Raw genomic sequence first — 24,080 nt, forward strand, 5'->3', positions numbered from 1 at the left:
GCTAATGTTTTCTAGGTGTAAAGAATTTTAAAGTTAAAAAACATGGAGCCTTCAAGATCCAGAGTGGGTGAATTGAAAGATGGGAGCAGGAAGAAGGGAAATTGGTTGAATGGACAGAAGGTACGGGGTAATGACAACTTTTACGAGCTAGAACTGAAAATAAGAATGGGGTATGGCTGGACTGGAAGCACGGGTGGAAAAAATGAAAGAGGAGCAGAAAAGCAAGGTTTTGGGGGCAGTTCAAAGCCAGGATCTGGGCACCGTTCTAGGTTTTTTTTGCCTGAAAAAGCACAGCCTGTTTCAAGCACCAGCACCAGTGGAATATCAGTAAGTGACTACCTAGTACTTCTTAAGTCACTCCGCATTGACTTGCCCAATGGTGTCCTGAACCAGAAAGTCATCAGGCTCTCAGAGAATGCAGGCATCATTCAGAAAGCCCAGGATATTGTAAAACAACTGGAAAACTTCAAGTTTCAGTTTAACAGCATTCCACGTCTCGGCTGCCGGGAACTAAAGAACTCACTGCCACTGAAAGACAATGGAAAAATTCTTGAACTCACATTGATGATTTTCTTTGAAAAAAGAGAAGATTCAGAGAAAGTTCTTAGATCGCCGTGGAGAAAGAATGTATCAAACACAAGTTGTGGATTCAGGTTCAGGGACAAATACCAGACAAAAGCCATCTCCACACCCACGATGTATGCTACAACACAGACAAGGAGCTGGAGACATTTAGAAGTTGGAGACAATCTTGCAAATATTTCTACCGGTGTAACAGTGAATGTCCGTGACATTGAGAACAGAGACTATGTTGACGAGTCAGCTCTCTGGACAACCTCCTCTCCACAAAGCTTTGGCAAATATTTCCATAACCCAGGAGATGAACGTGAATGCCTCAAGTTCTACCACGAGCTGCGAGAAATTGGTACAAACATGAGAGTGACGTACACCAAAGGTAACAAAGTAGACTTTGGATTCCTCTCTGGAAGACTGGACTTCTTAGCAGAAGTAAAAGGGGAAAAAAGTGAAAAAATGGTGATTGAGTGTAAAGGAACCACTGGAGATATGGTGGGCAAAGTCTTCACTAAACCAAGAAATGGTGGTCGTCATGCACACCTGAATGAAACACATGAGTACTATTATCAAGTTCAAGCCTACATGTACATCCTAAACAGGGCAGCAAAACAAACACAAGGCTTCACCTCTGACAGGGCCGTCATGGTGATCAGGCACTACCACAAAAATGGACGAGAACCCAGAGATTTCTACTGGAATTACCTGAGAAAGAATGAAGCAATACAGCAGAAAATTGATGAACTGCGTGTTTTCTGTGAAGAAGAGGTTCTGGCCTGTTTCCTGGCTGTTCTCAATCTGATCTTCCAGAAAGACACATAAAGTGAAGCTTTAGAACTTAAGAAGAACTTCCAGGATCAGTATTATTATTTATTTCTTCTTTTTAATGTGATCTTAAGCACAGTGTGTAGACACTTTTTTTTTTCTTTTTCAAATCTCAGATCTGTTAGTGAGGCTGACATCTACAGAATTCAGCGTGTGAAAACATGATGTTGCTCAAATAGAAGAACTATTAGAATAAGGAACTATAAAAATACATAGTTCTGGTTTTATTTCTCCATAGGTCAGTTGTTCACATACCAGTCAGAATTCATAGTTTTGATATAAAGAAAATAGACAATACCATTCTGAAAAAAGTTACAGATTATTGTTGATATTTAGGATCAGGGTTCCAAATCTTTAAGCTATTATGTTAGCAAATTGATGATTGGGTAAAAACACCATACGTACACTAAATGAAGTGGACTCTTTTGACTTGGGCCAGAAAGCAACCTAAAAACCACCCCAGCAACCGCACAGCAACACAGTGGCAAATGCCACCATGACAGATTTCAAGATCGTTAACAACTGGAACTTGCCAGTTAGCTAATTGCCAAATGATCATCAAACAGCAATATGCAAAAATGGTGGCCTGAATTCACTCGTTTTCATTCACTCCTTCAAGTGGACTTGACACAGGGATCAGTGAATGAGAAAACAGCGGGGATTTGCAGACACAGAAACTGTCTACAGTGGACGCGCCAAAGTGAATATTTGTGCTGATGTCAGAAGTAGCAGAATTGCTCACAGTACGTTGTAAATGGAATGAGTTAAAGTGCAGTCACTTTTTGCAAAAAAAAAAAAGGTTACCAAAAGTGTAGCAATGTAGCTAACACAAAAGTCGCTTTCAAACCAAGCACTTTTTGTTGATCAGCATGGCAAATTCATGTGACACCATGACCAACTTGAACACAATGCGAAAGTTGCACATGGAAATCCTTTGCCTGCATGCAAAATTCCTGATCTTTATTTGCTTTTAACACAACGCTCATTTCAAGTGTAGATAGGTGAGAGGATAAATTAAATTTAAGATGAATTTAGGTTTAAGGACAAAGGCTGAGGACTTCACGAACTCTGGGTTGAGGAACCATACTGCAGTGTAATTTTTACAAATAAAATGCATTGTAACACTTTTACATGTAATCACTTTGTATGACATATCCACTGTACATTTTAAGCAATATGTAAATAAATAGTTTTAAGACCAGTTAAAGACAAAAATAAATAAAGTTTCCTGTCTGAGAGGAAAAAATATATAGATATTTTTGAGTGTCAGCCCCCTCAATATCACTTTTTCATTTCTCTATTCTCTTGTCGGTAAAGTCTCTTGCACCCCTCTCTCTCTTCCTCTTTTTCCTGCTCCCTCCCTCTCGCCCTCTCTCCCCTGCTGCCTTGCCTCCTCTCTCTAAGAGAGTTCGGTCAATAATTGATGAATCTTGCTTACTGAAAGGGTAACAGGTCTATAGCAATAGTCCATTGCCCATTCACGTATCTTTGCCTCCTCCCTGGGCAGGTTTTTTAGAGCAGCTGCATAAACGCTACACAAATGCTTTTAAACGATTTCAGCAAGGGAATATTCACCATTGTATCTGTTCAAAGGCTTTTAGTTGGTCTGTATATGTGCAGTAGTTCACCGACCTCTGATGTCAGTGGCAGGAGATGGGCATGCAAGAGTTACTCCTGTCAGTCAACAGGCAGCAGGAGACAAGGAAGGATGTAGGGAGAGATTAAATGAGAGAGTGGCAGGGGGCAGAGAGAAAAGAGAGAGAGCTACACACACACACACACACACAGAGAGACAGGGAGAAGCAGTTAATTCACCATCAGGAGTGATGGCCTGCATGCCTGGTTAGCATATTTCTGTGGCTGTCTGTAATAAACACTTACCATGGAGGGGAGAAACGAGAAGTTGTTCTCCAGGAAAAGAAGTTTCACATTCGGCGCTTACGGAGGGTGAGTTGATATGAAAAATAACATTCAGCCACTACTGTAATTTGAAAAGGATTTCTTGTCATGTGGCGTCTTTATGCTGTACGCAGGATTGACAAGTTCATCACTGGAAATGAGAGCAGGTCAGCTACAGTTTGGGTTTCTTGCTATGCTCAGGTGTTTGAACTCAGTTATCACATGCAGACTTTTCCAGAACGCTTGTCTCTGTTACAGCTGTGCAGAATCTGTGGGTCACAGCATACTGGATATTTTGGATTCCCCCTCCAGTGAGGCTAAGCCACTCACTTCTGCACCGTCCAGTCAGAAGGTAAGAGATCTGTTCTAAAGATGTTGAAAATTACACTATGGAGAAGATGTTCTCTCCAGATTTTCATATATGAATTATGAATCGTTTCCAAACATTGAGGAGAAACTAGACAATTTACATTCTGCATCAGTAGTATTTGGATTATACCTTGTAGGGTGCATTATTTGAGACTTTCACTGTTTCTGTCATTCCCTTGTCATTTCTCTGCAGGTCACGGAGTTGTTTGCAATCATTGAAAAGCTACAGGTAACATCGTCTTTCTCTCTCTCCACGTTCTTCACCTGTGTAAACAACAACAGTGTAAATACAGTTGTCTTGTTCTGTTGCAGCGATGATGCTGATTTCTTTGTGGTTGTGTTTGTCTGCAGGGTAGCAGATTGGACGAACAGCGTTGTGAGTTCCCACCACCTCTGAGGGTAAGGATTTTAACCCAAAACTCTTTGTTTATGGCATAGTTTCAGTCTATAAGAAAACATAAGGGGTGTTTCTTCAACTTTAAGCACTTTTATGTACCATTTTTAATATATGAAGGCCAAGGTTTTAATTTTTTACGTATTTTACTGTTTTAGTCCATTCCCACCACAGAATACTTTTAAACACAATACATAATTTGAGATGTGGTGGAAGTTTCATTGTGATGGAAATTATGTTTATAAAAAAATGACAGTTCTAGTGATGTATGTGTAAGAGTTGCATTTAAAGAGATGCATTTAAAAGAGTTTCTTTGAAGAACTGAAGAAAAACCCTAATTTAATTGTTCATATTTTTTAAGTTAGAGGTCGGTAAGAATTTTTTTTTTTTTGAAAGATGTACTTTTATTCAAGACTGGAGTAATGGCTGCTGAAATTTAGCTTTGACATCTGTGGAATTTTTTTTTAAATATTACATTGTAATATTTCACAATATTTTACATAAGCAATAAATGCAGCCTTGGTGAACATCTTTCAAAAATAAAAAAATCTTACTGACTCAGAACCTTTGAATGTTAGAGTATATAGTTTCAAGTTCCCACTTACACAATTACTATTGATCACTCAGACACGGCTGTTAAAGATTGGAGATGGCTTACCTCTCATCCTGCCCCCTAAATCTGGAGGTTATTGGATCGACCCTCCCCTGGATAGACATGTGGAGACCAGTCCTACTCTCTCACAGGGGGGCTTTGGTCTGGAGAGCTACGACATCATGGAGAGAGACAGTGAAGCTAAAGTCTATCAGGAATTCTTCCGCCACAGAGTCAGTGATCATTTTTTCTTTTATTTTATTCATTTGAAAAACTTCAAACACTCACACACTCATGCTTTTCTTTCATGTTTGCTGCAGTATCATCATTCATTCACTGCCTGTGACCCCTCTCTTGGGCCCCTAGTTTTGTCTGTTTGTCTTGAGGAAGAGGAAAATCGCCTGAGAGTCATTTTGAGGTGTGTATTTTGTGAGCACCTTAAATGTCGTTCTTTATAATGATGAGCAGTAGTTACTGACTGTACAAGACCGTGCTGATCAGTTTTCTTTTTCATCTAATCAGGATGAAGGAGTGCTCAATTCATGGCACATTCTCTGTTTCTCTCTTTCAACAATTCCCCACGGCAGTGGAGCTGGCAAAGGTATTTCACAACAGCACAACTGGTTCTACCTGATTCACATTTAAATGAAAGTGAATAGAAGTTTCATTTGTTTTATTTTAGATGCTGTGCTCAAGTGTCAGCGTCACATGTTTTGAGGCTGTGAGTTACTTAAAGGTACATCTTCACTTGTCGAATTTGTTTACTATGATCTGGTGGAAGAGCTAATATAAAGACTCCATCCTGATTTTATAAACTGACAAATTTCATAATGTACAAACTTTTCTGACAAAATCAATACAATTTTCATTGATCTTTTTTTTTTTTTTTCTGATATAACACAGTTTTCATTTAACTTGTCTTCTCTTTCTGCATCTAAAGGCCCCAGAGATCATAATGGCATTTGATGAACACAGAGTGTCTCAAAATTTTAAATTTGGTGTCTTATACCAGAGAGAAGGACAGGTATGCAGATACTAAGATACGATTCTTTAATTCACCTATTTTTAATCTCAAACTTTATGTTTTGTTGACTAGGACTTCAGTCTGTAATAGTCTAAATGGATTTTTGTAATTTTTTTATTTTTCCATTTGTTTTGTATTTTGTTCCAATGTATGTGACGTAGTTAACAGAGGAAGATATTCTTAGTAACAATGAGGAAAGTGAGGAGTTTTTGGAGTTTTTATCAATACTTGGGCAGACGGTCAAACTGCAAGGATTTACTGGGTAAGAGGGTTAAGACTCATGTCTATTCATATTGATTGATGTCAGTATCAATATCAATATTAACATTAATAACAAAACACTACTTTTGAATTTATTGTCACCTGTCAAAAGGACATCATCATTTTCCATCTCCTAGTTTCAGGGGAGGTCTGGATGTGTCTCATGGCCAGACAGGAAATGAAGCAGTTTTCACCTCCTTCCATGGACGTGAGATTATGTTCCACGTTGCCACTAAACTACCTTTCACAGAAGGAGATACACAACAGGTGAAATTTGATTAAAGTAGCCTATTATTAGATATAAATATTCAGTTAACATCTTTTACCAAATTACTGTACCATAATGCATATTATTATAATGTATGCTGATATAGCTATTCAGACCAACAGAACGAATGCGTGTGATATTGCTTTTAAGCTAAAAATTCAACAGTAACTAATAGGTAACTTATATTTTAGATAGTTAGGCCTACTTTGTATATTTTTGCATGGCCAGTGCAGTATTTCCAAACGAAGTCCAATCTGCACTCCAGGCAGCAACACACAGTAGTGGTGATTTGTTGCTGTGAATGAATCAATGCGGTTGAACGAATCTGTTGAGTTTTATTTGCTGAATAGTGCGTCTGAACATATCACCTCAGTTAAAGATTTGAGTCACTCAAAAAGACAGTCACTTGTCGCCACCTACTGGTGTATTAATATAACCTGAAATCCCTACTAAATCACAGAATGGAACAATCAGACAAGTAAAATGATAAGTGCTCAAATGTCCTTCATAACAATATTCTTATACCAACTTCTTTTTCCTTGAATTACAATCCATCTGTTTTTCCCCTCAGTTGCAGAGAAAGAGACACATTGGGAATGATATTGTTGCCCTTGTCTATCAGGAGGGCAACACTCCCTTCATTTCGGATGTGATCAGATCCCACTTCTTGCATTGTTTCATTGCAGTGAGGAGGATAAAGAGAGAGAATGAGGGAGAGGGGGGAGATGGGGGATCATTTCAGGTAAAAAAAAAAACAATCGCTACATTCCACTTTATCAGCACTCACTGTGCAACCCACAGCTCCAAAGCCTCTTGTTTGATTGACAGGTATCTGTCACCGCTAGAGAGGATGTACCCCCGTTTGGCCCACCCCTTCCTACACCGCCCATTTTTACAGAGGTGAGATCACGACTTAGAAGTTTTAACAAGGCACTGCAGCTCTAGACTTTCACTTGAAAGCAGCTCTAGATTTTATTACATCAATCCAGTTAATTACAATATGGTCTAAAGTAAGAAACAGGGTTATAGACCTACTCAATTTTCTTTACAAGTATCATTATATGTGACCCGTGACCACAAAACCAATCATAAGGGTCAATTTTTCAAAAATTGGGATTTATACATCATCTGAAAGCTGAATAAATAAGCTATTTGGCCAAGATACAACTATTTGAAAAACTGGAATATGAGGGTGCAAAAAAAAAAAAAAAATCAAAATATTGAGGAAATCACTTTTAAAGTTGTCCAAATGAAGTTCTTAGCGATGCATATTACTAATATACAATAAATGTACAAAATATCTTCATGGAACATGATTTTTACTTAATATCCTAAAAAAAAAATTGCATAAAGGAAAATCGATCATTTTGCCTCATACAATGTATTGGTGGCTATTGCTACAAATATACCCGTGCTTATGACTGGTTATGTGGTTCAGGGTCACATATGTGAAGGTTTATAAAAGAAACAAAACATGCAAGTTGCACTCTAAATCTCGCTCTGAATTTCCACTTCCAGGGCTCAGTTTTAAGAGAGTTCCTCTTGACCAAACTTATAAATGCTGAAATATCTTGCTACAAGGCTCTGAAATTCAGTCGACTGGAGGTAACCAGACACAAAGCATTTTAACTAATCATTCACTTATGTCATAGCCTCAAGTTACAACACTTGCACTTCTATTTCTCTTCTTTTATGATCTCAGTTACGAACACGTTCATCTCTTTTGGAAGCACTGCGGTCTGAACTGTCTTCCCGATCCCAATGCATGTTGGGAGAGCCGTCACAGCCCAGCATCCCCCTTACTGAAGGGGGGAGGAGTGTTCAGGAGGGTGGAGGAGGATTCATTGAGAACTTTAAGGTAGATAATCTTAAACCACAGTGAGAATAATAGACAATAGGCCTTGATAATGTTACTGGATTGTGCTTATTATTGTTTGACATTAAAATGAGCTTCAAATCAGTATCTCTCTCCATCTTAAGAGAGCTATTAGGGTGCGAAGCCATTCGTTCGATACCTTGGGAGTACCAAAGAAGGCAGGTGGTGTAGCAGGGCAGCGACCAAAGGTCAGCAAATACCAGTAACACACCAATTGTCTCTTAATATTTGTAACAATATATTTTTGCATATTTTTGTGGTTATGTTAAGGATGACCATCTTTTCTTTTCTTTTCTTCTTACTGCTAAAACACTGGAAAAGGATGGTGAGAGGTGAGAACAAATGCATAAAATATCTTACAGGTATCTTAAGTGCAATGCAACTTACAGCCGCTCACAGAAGTTGTCTACAGTTTCGTATTTTGTCTCACTCATAGCGAGCAGACAAGCAACGTGGGCTACACTGAGACAAGAGGTCAAACCAGTCCCCAGGACGACTTATAGATGGATGTCACTAATTCTGAGGCCTAAGCACAAAAAAGCCTTCCACAGACTTCAAGATACATTGAAGAGTGCAAAGCACAATAAAGTAAATAGATATTTTAATTAAAAATTTGTGTATTAAGGTAAGTTGTTACTAGCTACAAGTGCAATCAGAAAGATATGAATATATGTTTCATAAACTGTATTTTATCATTTGAATGTCTTTGAAGTGGCATAGTTTAGATTTGATGGCTGCTTATAGCTGATGTATCCCAGTGAAGGTGGGTTTCATTTCTGGAATTTAACAAACTCATTTTTCTGTAATTTATCCAGTAAACTGTGATTAAATATTTGTGTATTTTAAATACATTTCAGCTCACAATGAGTGAAAAAAATAAACCTGATTAGCCATCTCTTCTGTTATTCAGTTTTCTATCCACCTTATTTTTAATGCATGTACAAGGTCCTTGTCTATGTCATTTTAAATTATAAACTGGTATTTAAGATTAAACTGGAATAATCAACACTGGTCTGCCGCACTAATCGTTTTAGCATTTACTAAACTTTACTATTAGAGTGGCTTGAAAGTAGCAGGTAATCAATCAAATCTCAAACATTCTCAGGAAATATTAGGTGGAACTTTAATTTATATCCCACAGGAATACACTTAACACAATGTAACTCAAGACTTGGCAAATGTTTTACAACACAATCCTTAGGCTAGTTGGGGTCCATTATACAGCTTTGGGTTTTCTAAAACCATGCAGTTAATTTGCTGAAGTGATTTTTCACGTTGGCCCATAAAGTCTACAAATATGGTACTTAAACCTTTGTGGGTAATTCATTTTAAATACTGATTATACCTACTTGTAAGGGTTTATATAACATCTAGTTACTCAAATGACAAGACAAATCATTTGGAATAAACCATTTTTTATTGAAAACTTGAGGGAGAAGAGGAAAAAGCAAGCATTGCAGAATCCCTCCATCCCTGAGAGGAATGAGTTTAATCCTCCTCTTCATCATCACCGCCTCCACCACCGCCCTGGGCTTTCTTTGCATTCTTTCTCTTGACGCGGCCAGGGCGGCCACCACCATATGGAGAGCGGAGAGAGAAGTCGATGTGCTTCTGGCTGTCCAGCCTCACCACAAAGGAAGGGATGTTCACAACCTGCTTACGCACCCTGCAGAACATCCGAAAAACAACTTAGCAAATGTGCATAGGCGATTCAAGACTTAACAACTGAGGCTGCTGATCTCGAGGCCTCATTGACGAGGAATTCTTGACACCACTGACAATCTGACAGTTTTAAGCTTAATCACTGGCCAAGAGAAGTGTAGTTTCTTGTTTTACCAAAGCACCCACATTACCTGGTAGACTCTGTTTCGTGCAATAAAGCACCCCAGACGTCATGGGAAGCTGTGGTTTTTGGGCTTATTTTTTTTACAAGCAAAGGTATACGGTTTAATCACCGAATTGACCTTGCAGAATATTTCATTCCCTCTCACCGGGGGAAGTTTAAACATGGTCAGCTAATGAAAGAGGAACACAACCTCAATACACATGTTCAGACAATCAGGATGGTAACCATTATACACCCACACATAGGTAAAATGCAGAACACATGGTTAAAAGTCCTGAACTATACTTCAGCTTCTTACCGGATGTGCCTCTGACGGATAAGCACACGAGCATGGTGGATGCTCTTGGCCAGGCCAAGCTTGAAGACCTGAGTCTGCAGCCTCCTCTCCAAGAAGTCCTCCACTTTCAAGCCCAAAATGTAATCGAGCTTCATCTTGCCCTCATCCAGCACACCAATGCGCACCAGACGCCTGAGCAAAGCGTTACCTAAAAGTCAAAGTTATATGTGAGTGGGGAGGGGAAGTGACGCAAAGCAGACATCAAATTACTACAAGCAGTTACATGGCCTCATTGACGAGGAATTCTTGGCAACACTGACAATCTGACTTTCACTATTTTAAATCACTGGCCATTACGTTTTAAACAAATCTGCTAATTTACCTTCAAAGAGACGCTTAGGATCCTTCTCATCCAGAGTGAGAAGCTCTCTGGCAGCTTTGCGGATTTTGGCCAGAGTGAACTTCACCCGCCAGACTTCTCTCTTATTCCTGAGGCCATACTCGCCTGTGAAGAAAAAGAAATACAGATTAAAAAAGGAGAAACCTTTTGGTCACAATTAATTTTGTGCAATTTACTTTTTCCTTACCAATGAGTTTCAACTCCTGGTCGAGACGTGATTTCTCGAAGGGACGTCTGGGGGTGACATACGTCTTACTACAAACCCAAGTCCTGGCAACCGGCATGGCGACTTATTGACGCCTGTGAATAAATAATTGTTATAAAAGAGTGGTAATGTATTTAAACTTTAACACTCAGTCAGCTCAGCGTCTTCACGTATTTTTGTATTGTTAATTACATTACACTTAATGTCAAAATATCTTATGGGACCAAATTCCGATTCAGCAACTGAAATTCCAATAAAAAAAACCTTAAACTCAACAGCTCAAGGTGGGGATTCTTCTTAATACGAAAAGGAGCGCAATGTATCACTTCATGACTAGGCCTGAACGCGCCTTGTGAAACACGTTGCGCTAAATAGCGCGCTACAGCTCATCTCTCCACATAATATACCCTACTAACGAGGTTCTGCCCGTATAAAACTGCCCCTTACTACATAGTACCTTAAATAACCTTTATGGGAAAACATTAAACTTGCGAACAGTGGGAAATTACAACAGATATACGGAGGTTTACGCCGCCATTACCTGTCTGTGTCAGGCTCGCAAAGGAAAGAGAACGTGCACGCGGACTTCCCGGATATTTATACGTGCCTTGTAAACTACATTACCCACAAAGCTTTGCGAGTACGGCAAGAAGTGTCTTCCGTTAACGTAACGATTTATGAATTGCTTGCTTCCCTCTGCTTCCCTCTACTGGTCAAAATATGAATAATAAATAAAAAAAAGTGAGAGAGAATTTTATGTAGATACACAAAGGAAATTAAAAAGCTTATTATCTAGAACTGAGCGAACAGAAGATAGGCTAATTAACGTAAGTTAGAATCGGAAATATCATATTTATGAGTTCCGAGCACATGAATGGCCAACAAAGTCGTATTTACAAGTGAGAAACCTGATTGCCGTGTTTCTGAACTGTTTTGACACTGGTAATTGATTATGACATTGGAATGATTTTAATTCCGTGCTCCATTTCTGTTATAACTAGGCGCTATGTAGCCTACGAAAGAGCTTCTAGAGAAAAAAAAGTCACTCACCTTTAAAGACTCACGGATATAATGAGCATAAAGGCAAATTTGAGTTTTTCTTCTCACACTGTAAAATTGTAATTGCCTTAAACTATTTATTTATTTATTTATTTATTTATAGGTGGAGATAGCTTAATAGGTGTGCAAGGCAACACAAAATGCTCTTTCATTATATTTTAATAGTTTTTATATATATATATATATATATATATATATATGTGGCTTTACATTTTTGACTTTTTAATGTAGCATTTGCTTGTGTCTGTTTCAGTAGATGCCAGATGGCAAACATCTGTATCATTAAATTTGGACTAAATTCTGTATTACTGCGCGACTAGCTGTTTAATTTCTATTGGTGATACTAGCACAACTAAAGGAAGAAGGTGGACTATTTATAAAGGAGTGTAACACAACTCTGAACATGTGTTTCTGTCTATCAAATATACCCACTGACACACACACACACACACACATGCTGTGTCCCCCAGAGATCTTTCAGTGCTGATCTCCTCTGCCTTTTGTGAAACAGACTAACTTGGCACTCTCAACTTTTGGAGAGGGTCTTATTTTTACCTTATTTAATTCTTATTTTGTTCGTCGCTTAGAAGTTGTGACACCAGCCATCAGTGCAGTGCAGCCCACTCTTCTTCTCCTTTTCTTTTTCTTTTTCATACCTCTGGGTCTTTTTTCTCTTCTGTTTGGATTCTTAACTTTCTGAGTCTGGTACTTTCTTGATTTAGAGAGCTCACCTTCCCTTCTCTCTCCCCCTGGTCTCCCATCCCTTTTAGCTGTTCCTTTTTTCTGTCCTTTTTTCTGGCTATGCACCATGCTGTCCTCCCCTACTGTAATCCTTCAGCCCTACGGACTCCCTGTTTACCCCCAGACAGCCTCCTGCTACCCCAGCATTGTACAGGTAAACATGTCCCTTTTTTCTCTGTATCTTCCTCTTTCACATTCTCTTTGGAGTTTTTTTGTTTGTTTGTTTGTTTAAGTTTAAATTTTATTATTTTTTTAGTTGTATTTGTTTAGTTAATTTTTAAGAACTTTTTTCTTGTGCAGTTTTTGTCACATGTCTGGTAATATGTTGTATAAATCAACCAATCACTAGCAAGCTAAAGGCTTGTTTATGTACTAAACAGTCATCCACCAATGGGTCTGCAGTGAGGACATCAAATGTGTTTCTCTCTGCCAGTGAAGGACGCTGTGTCCCGTTGTTAGTTATATTTGTCCCTGCGAGGTGGCCTACTGAAAACAGGTTAAGTGTGTGTTTGTGTACCGCTATGTGATTGTGTGTTTCTGTGTGTGAGAGAGAAATTCCAGGACAGCTGATAAACGTTGTGCCTGCTCTTTCTCTCTGTCACACTCGCTGTATTTTTAGTCTGTTCCTCTCGCTGCAGATTCCCTCTCACAGATATAGAAATAGATGTCTCAGGTTGCCTCTTGATTTTATCTGAAGTGATACACAGTGATAGATTATGTCATCTAAAGAGTAGGACTTGAGACAATGGAATTTTCTTGGTTGCGTCTGCTCCTTCTGCCATACTATACATATATGATTTAACCTTTTGTGTTTGAGCTGAATTATGTGGTTATTGCGGTTGCTATCTATGTGCTGGTGCAAAATTGTATAATTTGGCTTGTGTGTTTGTGTGTGCATGTCTGTTTATTAATGGAGCAGTGAATAAACAGACATTCATTATCATAAAATAAACCCTAAAATGTACCCTGATGATAATCTGAGGAATATTATATGACTCGAATGTTGTTTATTTTGCTATAATGACTAGGACAACCTATAAACAATAGGTGGCTTATAAACAAGTAAATACATGAAATGCTAATTTAAGCCTAAATTATTAAGAAAGAGACTGCCGAGTAAAACAATGTCACTTGAATTATTCTGATTTTTTTTATATCACTTTGGATCATTGTTATTATTGTTAATTATTAAAGTCTTAAAGTCTTTTCATTAATGGAAATAAAGCTGATAAAATAAAATAGAGAAATGTTGCCTTAACAAATGTTGCCTTGACTAAATTTGAAGCTCTACTCTACAATGAAAAATTAAAATGACCAAAAAAACTACTGAAACTAAAAATATTTATTTAAATTTTAGTTTTATTATATTTTTTGAAAATAATAAAAATTACAACAAAATGATTAAAACTTATAAAAATATAAAAAAGCAATATGTATAAATATGAATAAATACTATACCAGTATACAAAAATAATATTGCTTTGGATAAAACGTCTGTTGATGAAGATTTAAGAAGCTGGTTGCCAGGGAAAAAAGACAGTTATATTGTTCAGCCGTCATTATACAAAGATATCTGACCGCAGAATGCCACAACTGGCCAATCAGAATCAAGTATTCCACAGAGCCTTGTAATATAGGAGTATAAACTACATAAGCAGTTCTTGTCATCAGTTCTGTGTGTGTTTGAATGATCCCGCAGCTGTCAGATCACGCACCTGGCATCCTGCCTCTGATCTATAACCCTAAACCTGACAGCTGATGAGGCCTGTGTATGTGTGTGTGTGTGTGAGGGGGAGGAAATCTCCTTTCAGTGTGACTGAAAAGACATTTTATCTGCTGGAGGTGTTATTTAAATACTCTCACAGTGACAAAGAATTAGGACAGGAAACAGAACAGTTTATTTAAAAAATCTCAGAAGATAACCTTTGCATGTTAGATAGCAACTAATGGAGTGTGTCTGAACAATTATATCACGTTTATGCTTGTTATCCATGTCCTCTGCACTAGAACATGAAGGGGTGTTGTGTATGTAAGTTATAAGTGTATGTAAAAATCTCAACAAGTGTGTACTATTTGTACTTGTTGTATAAAGTCTCCAAAGTCTGAAGTCTTAATTTTGATCTTTGTCTTGGTCTATGGCCAGCAGCAACAGCACACTAAGTGACATTTTGAGTCAGCAGTACTCAGAACGCTGTAGTGTTTCAGACAACACCTGTTTACATCTCGTAAATCTTTTACACGGGCGTCAAGTAGCTCCTGGGGTTTTTTAAAAAAGGAATGGAGGTTAGATGCCATGTTCTTGTAATCAGTGAGTAACATTGTAACTGTGGTGTATAACAGCCCAGTTCTGAGAAATAGCTATGATGAGAAACAGACACTAATGTAACAAGATACTTTTTAAAGTAAGTGTGGTGGTGATATTTAATCAAAGCTGTGTCTCTCAGTGTCACAGTTTATCAGTGAAGTCTAAATTTACTCTGCCTTATCAACTCAGCGAAACAGCTGATAAAGAGTAAACATATGAAAAGTGTGTGTGTGTGTGAAAAGCTTCATATTGGTTTCATTTCTTTACTTCTTTTATTATATTTTAAAGACTCTTAAGTTTATAAAGGATATAGTTTTAAAGTTTATAAAGTTTATAAATCTTAAGTTTCCAATTTTCTATGTTTGCAGAACCCTAAGCAAACTGTTACTTGAATGTGTTTGAGTGATCTTACCTGTTTTACCTGATCTATTGCATACACAACGTACACACTTCAGTAGTCACAGAAATCTGGTTGGTCTGGTTTAAATAAATAAATCAATGTGATTGTTTTTCACTGAACATGAATAGGATCACTGAGTTTTACAGAGCAGTTGAGTTGTTTGTGTGTGTTAGTATCAACTTTTATCCAAATAGCCGTGTGTCTGTTGAGTGCCTAAGAGTAGGAGGGGGAAATGGGTTGATGATTGACATGAACAAATGAACACAGTTGGTGTAAAGACCCCCCTTGAGACTGGTTTGGTGCTCTGTGATTGGTGGGTGCGAGGGACTTATGGTGGGGTGGGCGGGTGAAAGCTTTGCATTAAAGCATGCGTCAGTTGTTGGTGAGTATTGGGTCGCCTGCGGAATGCACTGAAGGGGTGAGATGTCTGATTTATACTCAATTCATACATTGTGTCTTTGTCAGGATCTTTATTTGATGTCAGACTTAGTTTAACTGTGTTTTGTATAGTATTTACGATCTGCAAACTAAACGGTAACAGTGTTGGCTTCTTTATAGCTGGTAAATTCAGGTCAGTTTTATTTGGTGTAAAAAAAGTTTTAGTACTTTACCAAAATGAAGGTGGTATGGATTTGTTGGAAATGCTTTTTTTGACTATTCTATTAGAAAACCCAATATACTTCCACCTTCCAGAAATGACTTTTGTGGAAAAATTAGTTGCTGGTAAGAATACTTATATCAAATATGTACACTATGAAACTATATTGCTGATCAGTTGCTAAAATTTTGACGTGTAATCAAACTGACTATTAAACTGGCTTGAAAAATCAAGCTGAATCTTGTACAATAATAAAAAAGTTGTTAAAATTGGTTAAAATGATTTTGATGGGTTAAAGTAATGTAAAAACATATGTTACCGTGACTCAGTGAGTTTACAGAAATAAGCTTCTGTTAAAGCATCTCTGTCTCATTTTAGGGTGCCGCTGCCCAAGAGGCGGGGCCAGGCAATGGTGACCCTTCACTTTCCCAGGTCTATGCCCCACCTCCATCATATCCTCCACCTGGACAAGGCCCACCCACACCTGCTGCCCGGCTGCCACCCCTCGATTTCAGCGCTGCTCAACCAAACCTTGAATATTCAGATCATCATCAGTTGAGAGTCTATCAGGGCTCTCAGCATGACGGGACAGAGTCTATAACTGCCAATACCACGGTAAGAACAATCAATAAATGACTGGATTCAGAAGATAAAGGTGTTTTAAACATCAGTTTACAAAGGGGAGCTGCATCTAACGTACATGTGGATAAATAAATAGTTAGTTTTAAATATATTTTAAAACAACATATGAAATAATGAACTAAACTAAAATAACTCAATATATAAATCAAGCACAAACATTTATTTAAATAACCTAATTTACCTCAAACCAAGCATACCCATGTGAGTATGAAAAATTAAGATTTTACAGTGGGAAGCATGTCCCACTGCTGTAAATTGTGTAGTACAAACAGTGTATATTCTTTTTATTTATTTGCATTAGAAAAGGTATGCCAAAGGTATGCTGATATATAATCTCATGCTTTGGTCCTCTGGGATCCCCTGTCTGAGATAGCTAAAAATAGCTTTATGTCCTTTACACATCCTTCCTTTGCCCTGTCCCAAGTATGGCAATTCAACTAGCTCAGGGCACCATAAAGAAGAATATTTAGGCTTATTGTGTAAGAAATACTGAGCTTACTTCCTTTTATACTCTCTAGTTCTCTTTTCTAAGAGGTAATAATTTGAAGTAATCTTATATGCTTATATAAAAATAAATAATAATTTAGAAATAATCTTTCTACTCTACATTTACCCTTAAACTGAATCGCATTCAGTTTGATTCTGAATCAGGTGTTTTCCAGTTAATACTTTATGCCAGGAGTTTTCAAACTGAGGTCAGGAGACCCCCAGAGGGCCACAATGCGGTGCTTGTGTCTGCAGAAAATTTGAGAGCAAGGGAGAAAAAAAATATTACAAAATGTATTTTTTAGTGTTATCAAAGTTGACATGTTAACCTGAGTTATAGAATCATCAAAGTTTGAAAATTCTTGATATAATCCATGATTACTCTACAGTGTGACCCATATTGTCATATACTGTGTATCTTATGCAGTGAATCAATCTGGGATACTTTAATTTAGTTGAATAACTTATTATTTGCTATGACTTTTTGACTTGATAACTTCAATCTTGAGTTTTTAAATGTGATCGATGCAAAGTAATGCATTTACTAATGCTTTTTTAAGGCACCTGTAATGAGATGTCAGTCATGAATCCGGATGTAAATATTGTCTTGACAATCTGTAATTACTGAAATATTGTCTCTTGGACTCCATAGCTCCATGCTATAGCTTTATGTTCTTTAATGTCTATCACCATATAAGTGTATGATTGTTATTGTTGTGCTACTAATGGCTCATCGGGTACAGTAATTGCAGAAGGCATTTTAAGTTGTGCCAAGGGAATTGTGGGAAGGATTGAAAATAATATTTCACCATGAAAGTATTTTTTCATTGAAAAGGTTCATGCAATGAGTTCTCTCTTTCTCTGTCACACCATTTTCTGTCCACATTGCTTATACCACTAGAGAGCGCCAGATATTTGGACTATGAGACGCCGCCGTGGAGGGAGGGGTCAAGGGGGGGAGTCGGACGGGATGACCCCTCCCCCCTCATCTATGTTTCCCAGGTCCAGTCAGAAAAGCACTCTGCATCGTGACGTGATATCATCACATACCTTCCCATCACACCTTTCCCCAATCTGTCACTTCTCCCAAAAACCCTCCCTGGCCTGTGTCTCTGGATGAATGTAATGATGATGATGATGATGGTGTTTCAGCAGTATTTTCTGTGTGACACCTGCTGTGGTAGTCATTACAGCTAGCAATCAGCCCGGCCAGCTCAGAGTTAACCATAACCATAATTTGTTTGCGTGTGTGGATGTGTGTGTGTGTGTGTGTGCGTGTGTGTGTGTCTGTTCGTAAATCTCTACGTGTGCTTCCTGCCTCTTCCTTTCTTATTAATATACAATGTTCTGTCTTGGTTCCAAGAATAGCAGTATATGTTGTTGCAGTTTTAGAGCTGACCTTTAAAGTTTATGCTGAAATACGTAAGCTGCTTGAATTCCCCTGTGTTTAGAGCTTCTGTCTTTCACTTTCTGTTTTGGGGTTCACTCGGTTCTAGACCCTACCCTTCCTTACCTTCTTGACATGTTAGGATCAACAACACCCATCATTTCTCTTTTTTGCTACTTTATTGTCTTGTATCTTCTAATGCTGATTCTATTTATTGTACAATGCAGTGGAAATGAATTTTAATAGAGAAATAGAATGGCAGAGTAATTATGCAGCTTCTGGTGAAATGGTGTGAAAGTGAGAAGATTAAATAAATTAGGGATACATTAATATTTTAAATTCTGGCTGATACAGATAAATAATACGTATAAATGGAAAATAATAAAAGTCTATATTACTTTTTTTTTATTTTAAAATGAAATTAAATAAGCATCACAACATAGTAATGCACAGCATGAAAGATGGAAAAAAATTGATCAGGAGGGACGTCTGGGATGATGGTTAAAAAAAATGATAAAAATAGTAAAAATGGATACTGTAGAATGAAAGGAAGGGAACATGATGAACCGAATGCACCCCTTTTTTTCTGCCCAGATTAGAACTGTTTTGTTGCCCTTTACCCTGTTATGGATGAGTTAAAGCAGAGGTCATTTTGCCTTATTGCTTCAACTTTTTCCATCCTTAAGAAATAGATAAAGAATTGGCAGTTTATCTGTCCTTCTTTCTTGTTCTAATGACCATTCTTATCATTTGCATAACATTTTTTCCACTGCTTTTAAATTCACGTCACATGATTCGTTGTGCCCTCACAATTCCTGTTTTTTTGTTTTTTTTTCCATTACCTAAATTTCTTTTTGACCTTTTCACCATTTTCCCTTCCTCATTTCACGCTCTGCTTGGCTACTTTTTCTTCTAGCTATTTCTCTTTTTGAACATTTTTAATACACCTTTTTTGACTTCTTAATCCAATTTTTAATAGTAACAGTTTTGTGCCGTTTGGTGAGGTATAGGCTGTGCAGACATACGAACTGGCATCGTGATGCATTGTGGGATAGTGGATGTGTTGGGTTTGAAGCACAAATACTCCTATGTATTGATCTGCATGGGGACATTTTATTCACAGTCATGTACAATCAGTGCAGTAGGAAATGCTGTGTAACCATGCATTACATATGACAATCTTTCAGTTGCAGCGCTCAGAAAATGACACATTGTTGAGTATGCTAGTAATCTTTAATTAATCACTTTCAGCTGCTGATTTAGTGAGTTCAGTGAAGTTAAAATACGATTGTGCTCTATTTTTTAAAGCAAATTGTGTTTTTTTATGTCTATATCTAACAGGCATGTACCTAGACAGCTCACTAAAATGGGAACTTGATCACATTTCCTCACTTTTGCTTGAGAGGAATCACTGGATGAGGAATGCTCCTTTGCGTTTTGTTGTGGTCACTTTATAAAACCAGTTTTCTCCCAGTAAAATGTTAGATTGCAATAAAGTTTGACAAGAAATCTTACAATAGATAAGCAGTAGTTGTGTTTTCTGTAATCAAATGCATACTAATGTTTCTTCTGTTTTTCTTCTCTTCAACATTCTTTCTATGTCTGTTGCCTCCTCCTCCACATTTTCTCCCTCCCTATCTTTCATTTCTGTTTCCATCATAGGACGATTCATTAGCACCTGTGACATCCGACCCGCAGTCTCTCAGTGTTTCTGTGGCATCTGGAAGTGCAACAGGAAGTGGAACTGAGGAAGAAGGAGCTGGAAAGGCTCAACCCAAAAGGCTCCATGTTTCCAATATCCCTTTTAGGTTTCGGGACCCAGACCTCAGGCAAATGTTTGGGGTAATAGAATTAGTTTTTCTCCCGAATGCAATGCATTACTTATCAAAAAGTTTCAACTTTTTTGTCATACAATTAAAGTCAGTGGGGTCCAAAACAACACTGGAACCATCTGACTTTCATTGTATGGACAAAAAAAAAAACATTTTTCAAAGTATCCTCTTTTGTGTTTCACAGAATGAAGTCAATCATACAGGTTTGAAACAACATGAGGATGACTTAAAGATAACCAAATGTTCGTTTTTGTGTGAATTATCCCTTCAGCTAAACCCATTCTGTTTAGTCAATATCTGTCTTTCATCTCTCAGCAATTTGGCAAGATTCTAGACGTGGAGATCATCTTTAATGAGAGAGGATCAAAGGTCAGTAAGTTCCCAGTTGTGTCGACTTTTTTATTTGAGTTTCAGTTGGGATTCAATTTGATTTCAATCCTTTCTTAAGGGTTTTGGATTTGTGACATTTGAAAGTGCAGTGGAAGCAGATCGAGCGAGAGAGAAGCTCAACGGAACGATCGTCGAAGGAAGGAAGATTGAGGTATGAGGGTGATAAGTTTCTGCATTGGGGGAATGGACAACTGAACAACTAAACAATTCTGCTTCTCAGGTGAACAACGCCACAGCGAGGGTGGTAACAAAAAAGCCTCAGACACCATTAGTGAACGGTGAGATTCCTTCATAACATTTTGCCCAAAATTTTACGCGATATACTTGTTACTCCTCACATTCAACTTCAAATTAAACTTCTCACCTATATGTCAATTCCTGTAGCTGCTGGGTGGAAAATCAATCCAGTAATGGGAGCCATGTACGCCCCTGAACTTTACACAGGTATGTTTAATCTTGACTTTTATTCCATTTTTGAGTTAAAATATAAATTTATATATATATATATATAAATATAATAGCTACTAGAAACTTCCTTTTCTAGATTGACTGTATGTAATTTGGTGTTAATTTTCACTTTTTTGTTTTATTAGTCGCCAGCTTTCCTTACCCTGTTCCCACACCGACCTTGGCCTACAGAGGCTCTGCCCTCCGTGGACGTGGTCGGGCAGTTTACAATACAATCCGCTCAGCTGCAGCCGCCGCCACACCAGCCGCAGTACCAGCCTATCCAGGGTCAGTAGCTCTTGTTATGACCATTGATACCATAAAACATTTAGTTAGTATTTATAGGTTGAAAAAGCAAAGTAAACCTTTCTTTGCACATATCCTATTTATGTAATTTACATTCAATTACATTAAGCTTACATTTAATTGTACTTTTTAAAATAGAATTTATGCCATTATGTAATTTACTGCCTACTTTATGTCTCCTGCAGAGTGGTGTATCAAGATGGATTGTATGGTGCTGAGGTCTATGTAAGTTACCAGTCATCTTCTCTGAATTTACCAGTGCCTCTAAGAGCATTTAAAAACAAAAAAAACACAAGATGTGTTATGAATAACAATGGTTTTAGTGGTTAAAGGTATGGGTTGGTAATGCTTTGGTTTACGAGAAGTAGATAATGTGACGTTTCGTACACTGCCGGGATCTTGTGGTGCAAATTATTTTCTGAATGACTAACAATGTAATGCAATACTTAAACCATCCTGTTTTTAGGGAGGATATCCAGCCACATATCGAGTGGCCCAGACCGCCTCAGCAGCTGCAGCAGCCACATACAGTGATGGGTAAGAACCTTAATCTATCTATCTATCTATCTCTATCTGTCTGTCTGTCTGTCTGTCTGTCTGTCTGTCTGTCTATCTATCTATCTATCCATTAATTAATTTATTTATTTTAAGATATGGAAGAGTCTATACCACAGCAACAGACCCCTACCATCACTCAGTAGGACCCACCACCACTTATGGAGTTGGAACAATGGTAAGTTACAGTGTGCAATTACCACACATGGCGAATACAGTCAGTTGTTATTAAACACACTTTCTTGATATAACGGAATGTCTGATTTCTTCTATTTCTTCTATTACAATCAGGCAAGTTTGTACCGTGGAGGCTACAACCGCTTTACTCCGTACTGAATACAATCAGCTCTGTGACTCACGTCTGACAAACGAAGAGACTTTCGCTTGCTGTGTGAACTGCTATCTGCTGAGGAACTGTTTGGTCTTGAGATTGTAAATACTGCTAATATTTATTAGGGAAAAAAGGTGAATCCAGGCTGAAAATATAATCAATTATGTTTAAGGACTTTTATTTAATTCTTAATTTAAGAAAATACCCTACCCAAAAAAAGAATAGTGCTTACTTATCAGACAGTGTCTAGCTGATCATGTTATGCACAGTACATACAGATACTTTCATAATAGTGGCGTGATATGGAAGTTATCATATAGACGTTATCATAAGTTATTGAGCCTCACAGGAACAAAGAGTCCCAAAAGACTAATTTTATTACAACCTCTGGACCTGTTGCACTGCTGAAGGATGATATACAATAGATAAAGACAGATACCTCTAGTGGAACTTTCCCCAGACTGAGAAATGCAAAACTCTGAACCTGTCTAGTATGTAAAGGACTGTGTACGTGTTGGAGTGTCTTTGGAGTGTTCGAGTGTGTGTAATTTTTCTGCTGTCACAAGCAGTACTGTGAGATACAGCAATGGCACTGGGGTTGGTGATACATGTTCTCTCTCAATGTAATCTACCTCTGAGCTAAACACATCTTTATTCTAAACTAATGCAAACTATTCACCTGCTTTCTTATGGCGCTACTTCAAAATCTTTGTTTTTTTTTTCTTACAAAAAAATCTGGTGCTTTCCTCTTTGATTTTCTCTAGTCAATTCCTGTTAAGTCACGCTGATCAGTCATTTGTGGTCCACTAGACATTCAAATGCTATTTTTACTTCAACAAACTTCTGTATACTTTTTCTGTCTTTATTCTTCTCTTTTGCCACTCCTTTCATATTTAAACCTGTTGTGTGCTTTACTTCCCTTTCCTGTTTGCTTTCAAATACTTTATTCTTTCTTAACTAAAGGCTATGTGCATTTATGTCTACTTAAGATAATTTTTAAATGGCAAATTACTGAATAAAGAATTACACATTAAAACATTAATTAAAACATTTATTTCGAAGACTATTTAGATGTTTTCTATCATCTCTACAGAAATGTTCTGTGCCTTTCTTTCTTTCTGTCTTTCTTTTTTCTCTTTCTTTCTTTGCTTGATTGTTTTCTTCTACTAACAAATTTCCTCTTGTTTTATTTCTCTGTTTCTCTTCTTGTTTTATCTCTGTTTATTCCTTCTGTTGGCTGATTGCTATGCTTTTACTCGTGCAAATCTTTTTGATCTTGTAATCTCATACTTTGACTCTTCTTTCACTTTGACTCTCACTGCGCACAAGGCTGATTATTTATTCTCATAGCTAATTTCCTACTAATTTTGCCCCTTGGGTGCTTTTCATTTTCTGTATGCTTTCTTTTCACCTCTCTGCTCTTCTTTTTTCTTACACTTCCTTCCTGTCTTATGTTCGCTTTCTTCATTTCTTCTGCATTAACTTGTTATGCTTTAGATTTCCCTGCATTTCTCGTAGTGTTCTATTTAGAGTTTATTATTCATTTAATAATTCCCTTCTCTTTTTTCTCTCTCTCTCTTTCTACGAGACAGCTTGATTATTTTATCTCACAGCTATTACAGGACCCTATGATGTCATTGCTGTATCATGTTTTTGTTTTTGTTCTTTTTCAACTCACTAAAGTGTAAGCTATTCTGTGGCTGAATTGTACATTAAAGTAGTTTAATTATGTAAGATTTCTGTCTGGTCACTGTAGAATATTAGTCGTTGTTAATTTTGAAACCTAACAACA

The 24,080-nt window shown here is 37.5% G+C and overlaps 3 protein-coding genes and 1 long non-coding RNA gene across 6 annotated transcripts; 2 read left to right on the plus strand and 2 right to left on the minus strand.

Moving 5' to 3' along the window:
• The first annotated feature begins 2,973 nt into the window (after positions 1 to 2,973).
• rap1gapl (RAP1 GTPase activating protein-like) lies at positions 2,974 to 9,035 on the plus strand. Its single transcript, XM_058745696.1, has 19 exons — positions 2,974 to 3,345; positions 3,432 to 3,464; positions 3,556 to 3,649; positions 3,860 to 3,895; positions 4,018 to 4,065; positions 4,688 to 4,885; positions 4,973 to 5,070; positions 5,175 to 5,253; positions 5,335 to 5,388; positions 5,593 to 5,676; positions 5,838 to 5,938; positions 6,075 to 6,204; positions 6,777 to 6,947; positions 7,034 to 7,105; positions 7,724 to 7,810; positions 7,908 to 8,063; positions 8,186 to 8,269; positions 8,403 to 8,413; positions 8,518 to 9,035. The coding sequence occupies exons 1-19, from the start codon at positions 3,281 to 3,283 to the stop codon at positions 8,582 to 8,584; spliced, it is 1,668 nt and encodes a 555-aa protein (XP_058601679.1). The 5' UTR covers positions 2,974 to 3,280; the 3' UTR covers positions 8,585 to 9,035.
• On the minus strand, positions 3,569 to 6,171 carry LOC131521190 (uncharacterized). The gene is made up of 4 exons (XR_009266226.1): positions 6,040 to 6,171; positions 4,719 to 4,824; positions 3,797 to 3,930; positions 3,569 to 3,663 (listed from the first exon to the last, which is right to left on the minus strand). It is a non-coding gene; the product is annotated as an uncharacterized LOC131521190 (long non-coding RNA).
• A 444-nt stretch (positions 9,036 to 9,479) lies between the features above and the next one.
• Positions 9,480 to 11,394, minus strand: rps9 (ribosomal protein S9). 2 transcript variants are annotated; one of them, XM_058746833.1, is made up of 5 exons: positions 11,351 to 11,393; positions 10,792 to 10,904; positions 10,587 to 10,709; positions 10,226 to 10,412; positions 9,480 to 9,747 (listed from the first exon to the last, which is right to left on the minus strand). In XM_058746833.1, the coding sequence occupies exons 2-5, from the start codon at positions 10,886 to 10,888 to the stop codon at positions 9,570 to 9,572; spliced, it is 585 nt and encodes a 194-aa protein (XP_058602816.1). In that variant the 5' UTR covers positions 10,889 to 10,904; positions 11,351 to 11,393; the 3' UTR covers positions 9,480 to 9,569. The 2 variants fall into 2 exon arrangements, with proteins under 2 accessions (XP_058602816.1, XP_058602817.1); XM_058746834.1 differs by lacking the exon at positions 9,480 to 9,747 and adding an exon at positions 9,796 to 10,096 and having other exon boundaries at positions 11,351 to 11,394.
• A 936-nt stretch (positions 11,395 to 12,330) lies between these two features.
• rbfox1l (RNA binding fox-1 homolog 1, like) lies at positions 12,331 to 24,022 on the plus strand. Of its 2 annotated transcripts, none has more exons than XM_058746910.1 (12): positions 12,331 to 12,763; positions 16,291 to 16,527; positions 20,090 to 20,269; positions 20,575 to 20,628; positions 20,708 to 20,800; positions 20,870 to 20,927; positions 21,034 to 21,093; positions 21,243 to 21,384; positions 21,588 to 21,627; positions 21,869 to 21,939; positions 22,054 to 22,135; positions 22,249 to 24,022. In XM_058746910.1, exons 1-12 carry the CDS (start codon positions 12,677 to 12,679, stop codon positions 22,291 to 22,293), a joined length of 1,149 nt encoding a protein of 382 aa, XP_058602893.1. In that variant the 5' UTR covers positions 12,331 to 12,676; the 3' UTR covers positions 22,294 to 24,022. The 2 variants fall into 2 exon arrangements, with proteins under 2 accessions (XP_058602893.1, XP_058602894.1); XM_058746911.1 differs by lacking the exon at positions 12,331 to 12,763 and adding an exon at positions 15,616 to 15,732.
• The last annotated feature ends 58 nt before the right edge of the window (positions 24,023 to 24,080 follow it).

This window comes from Onychostoma macrolepis, chromosome 16 (assembly GCF_012432095.1).
Source record: "Onychostoma macrolepis isolate SWU-2019 chromosome 16, ASM1243209v1, whole genome shotgun sequence".
NCBI lineage: Eukaryota > Metazoa > Chordata > Actinopteri > Cypriniformes > Cyprinidae > Onychostoma > Onychostoma macrolepis.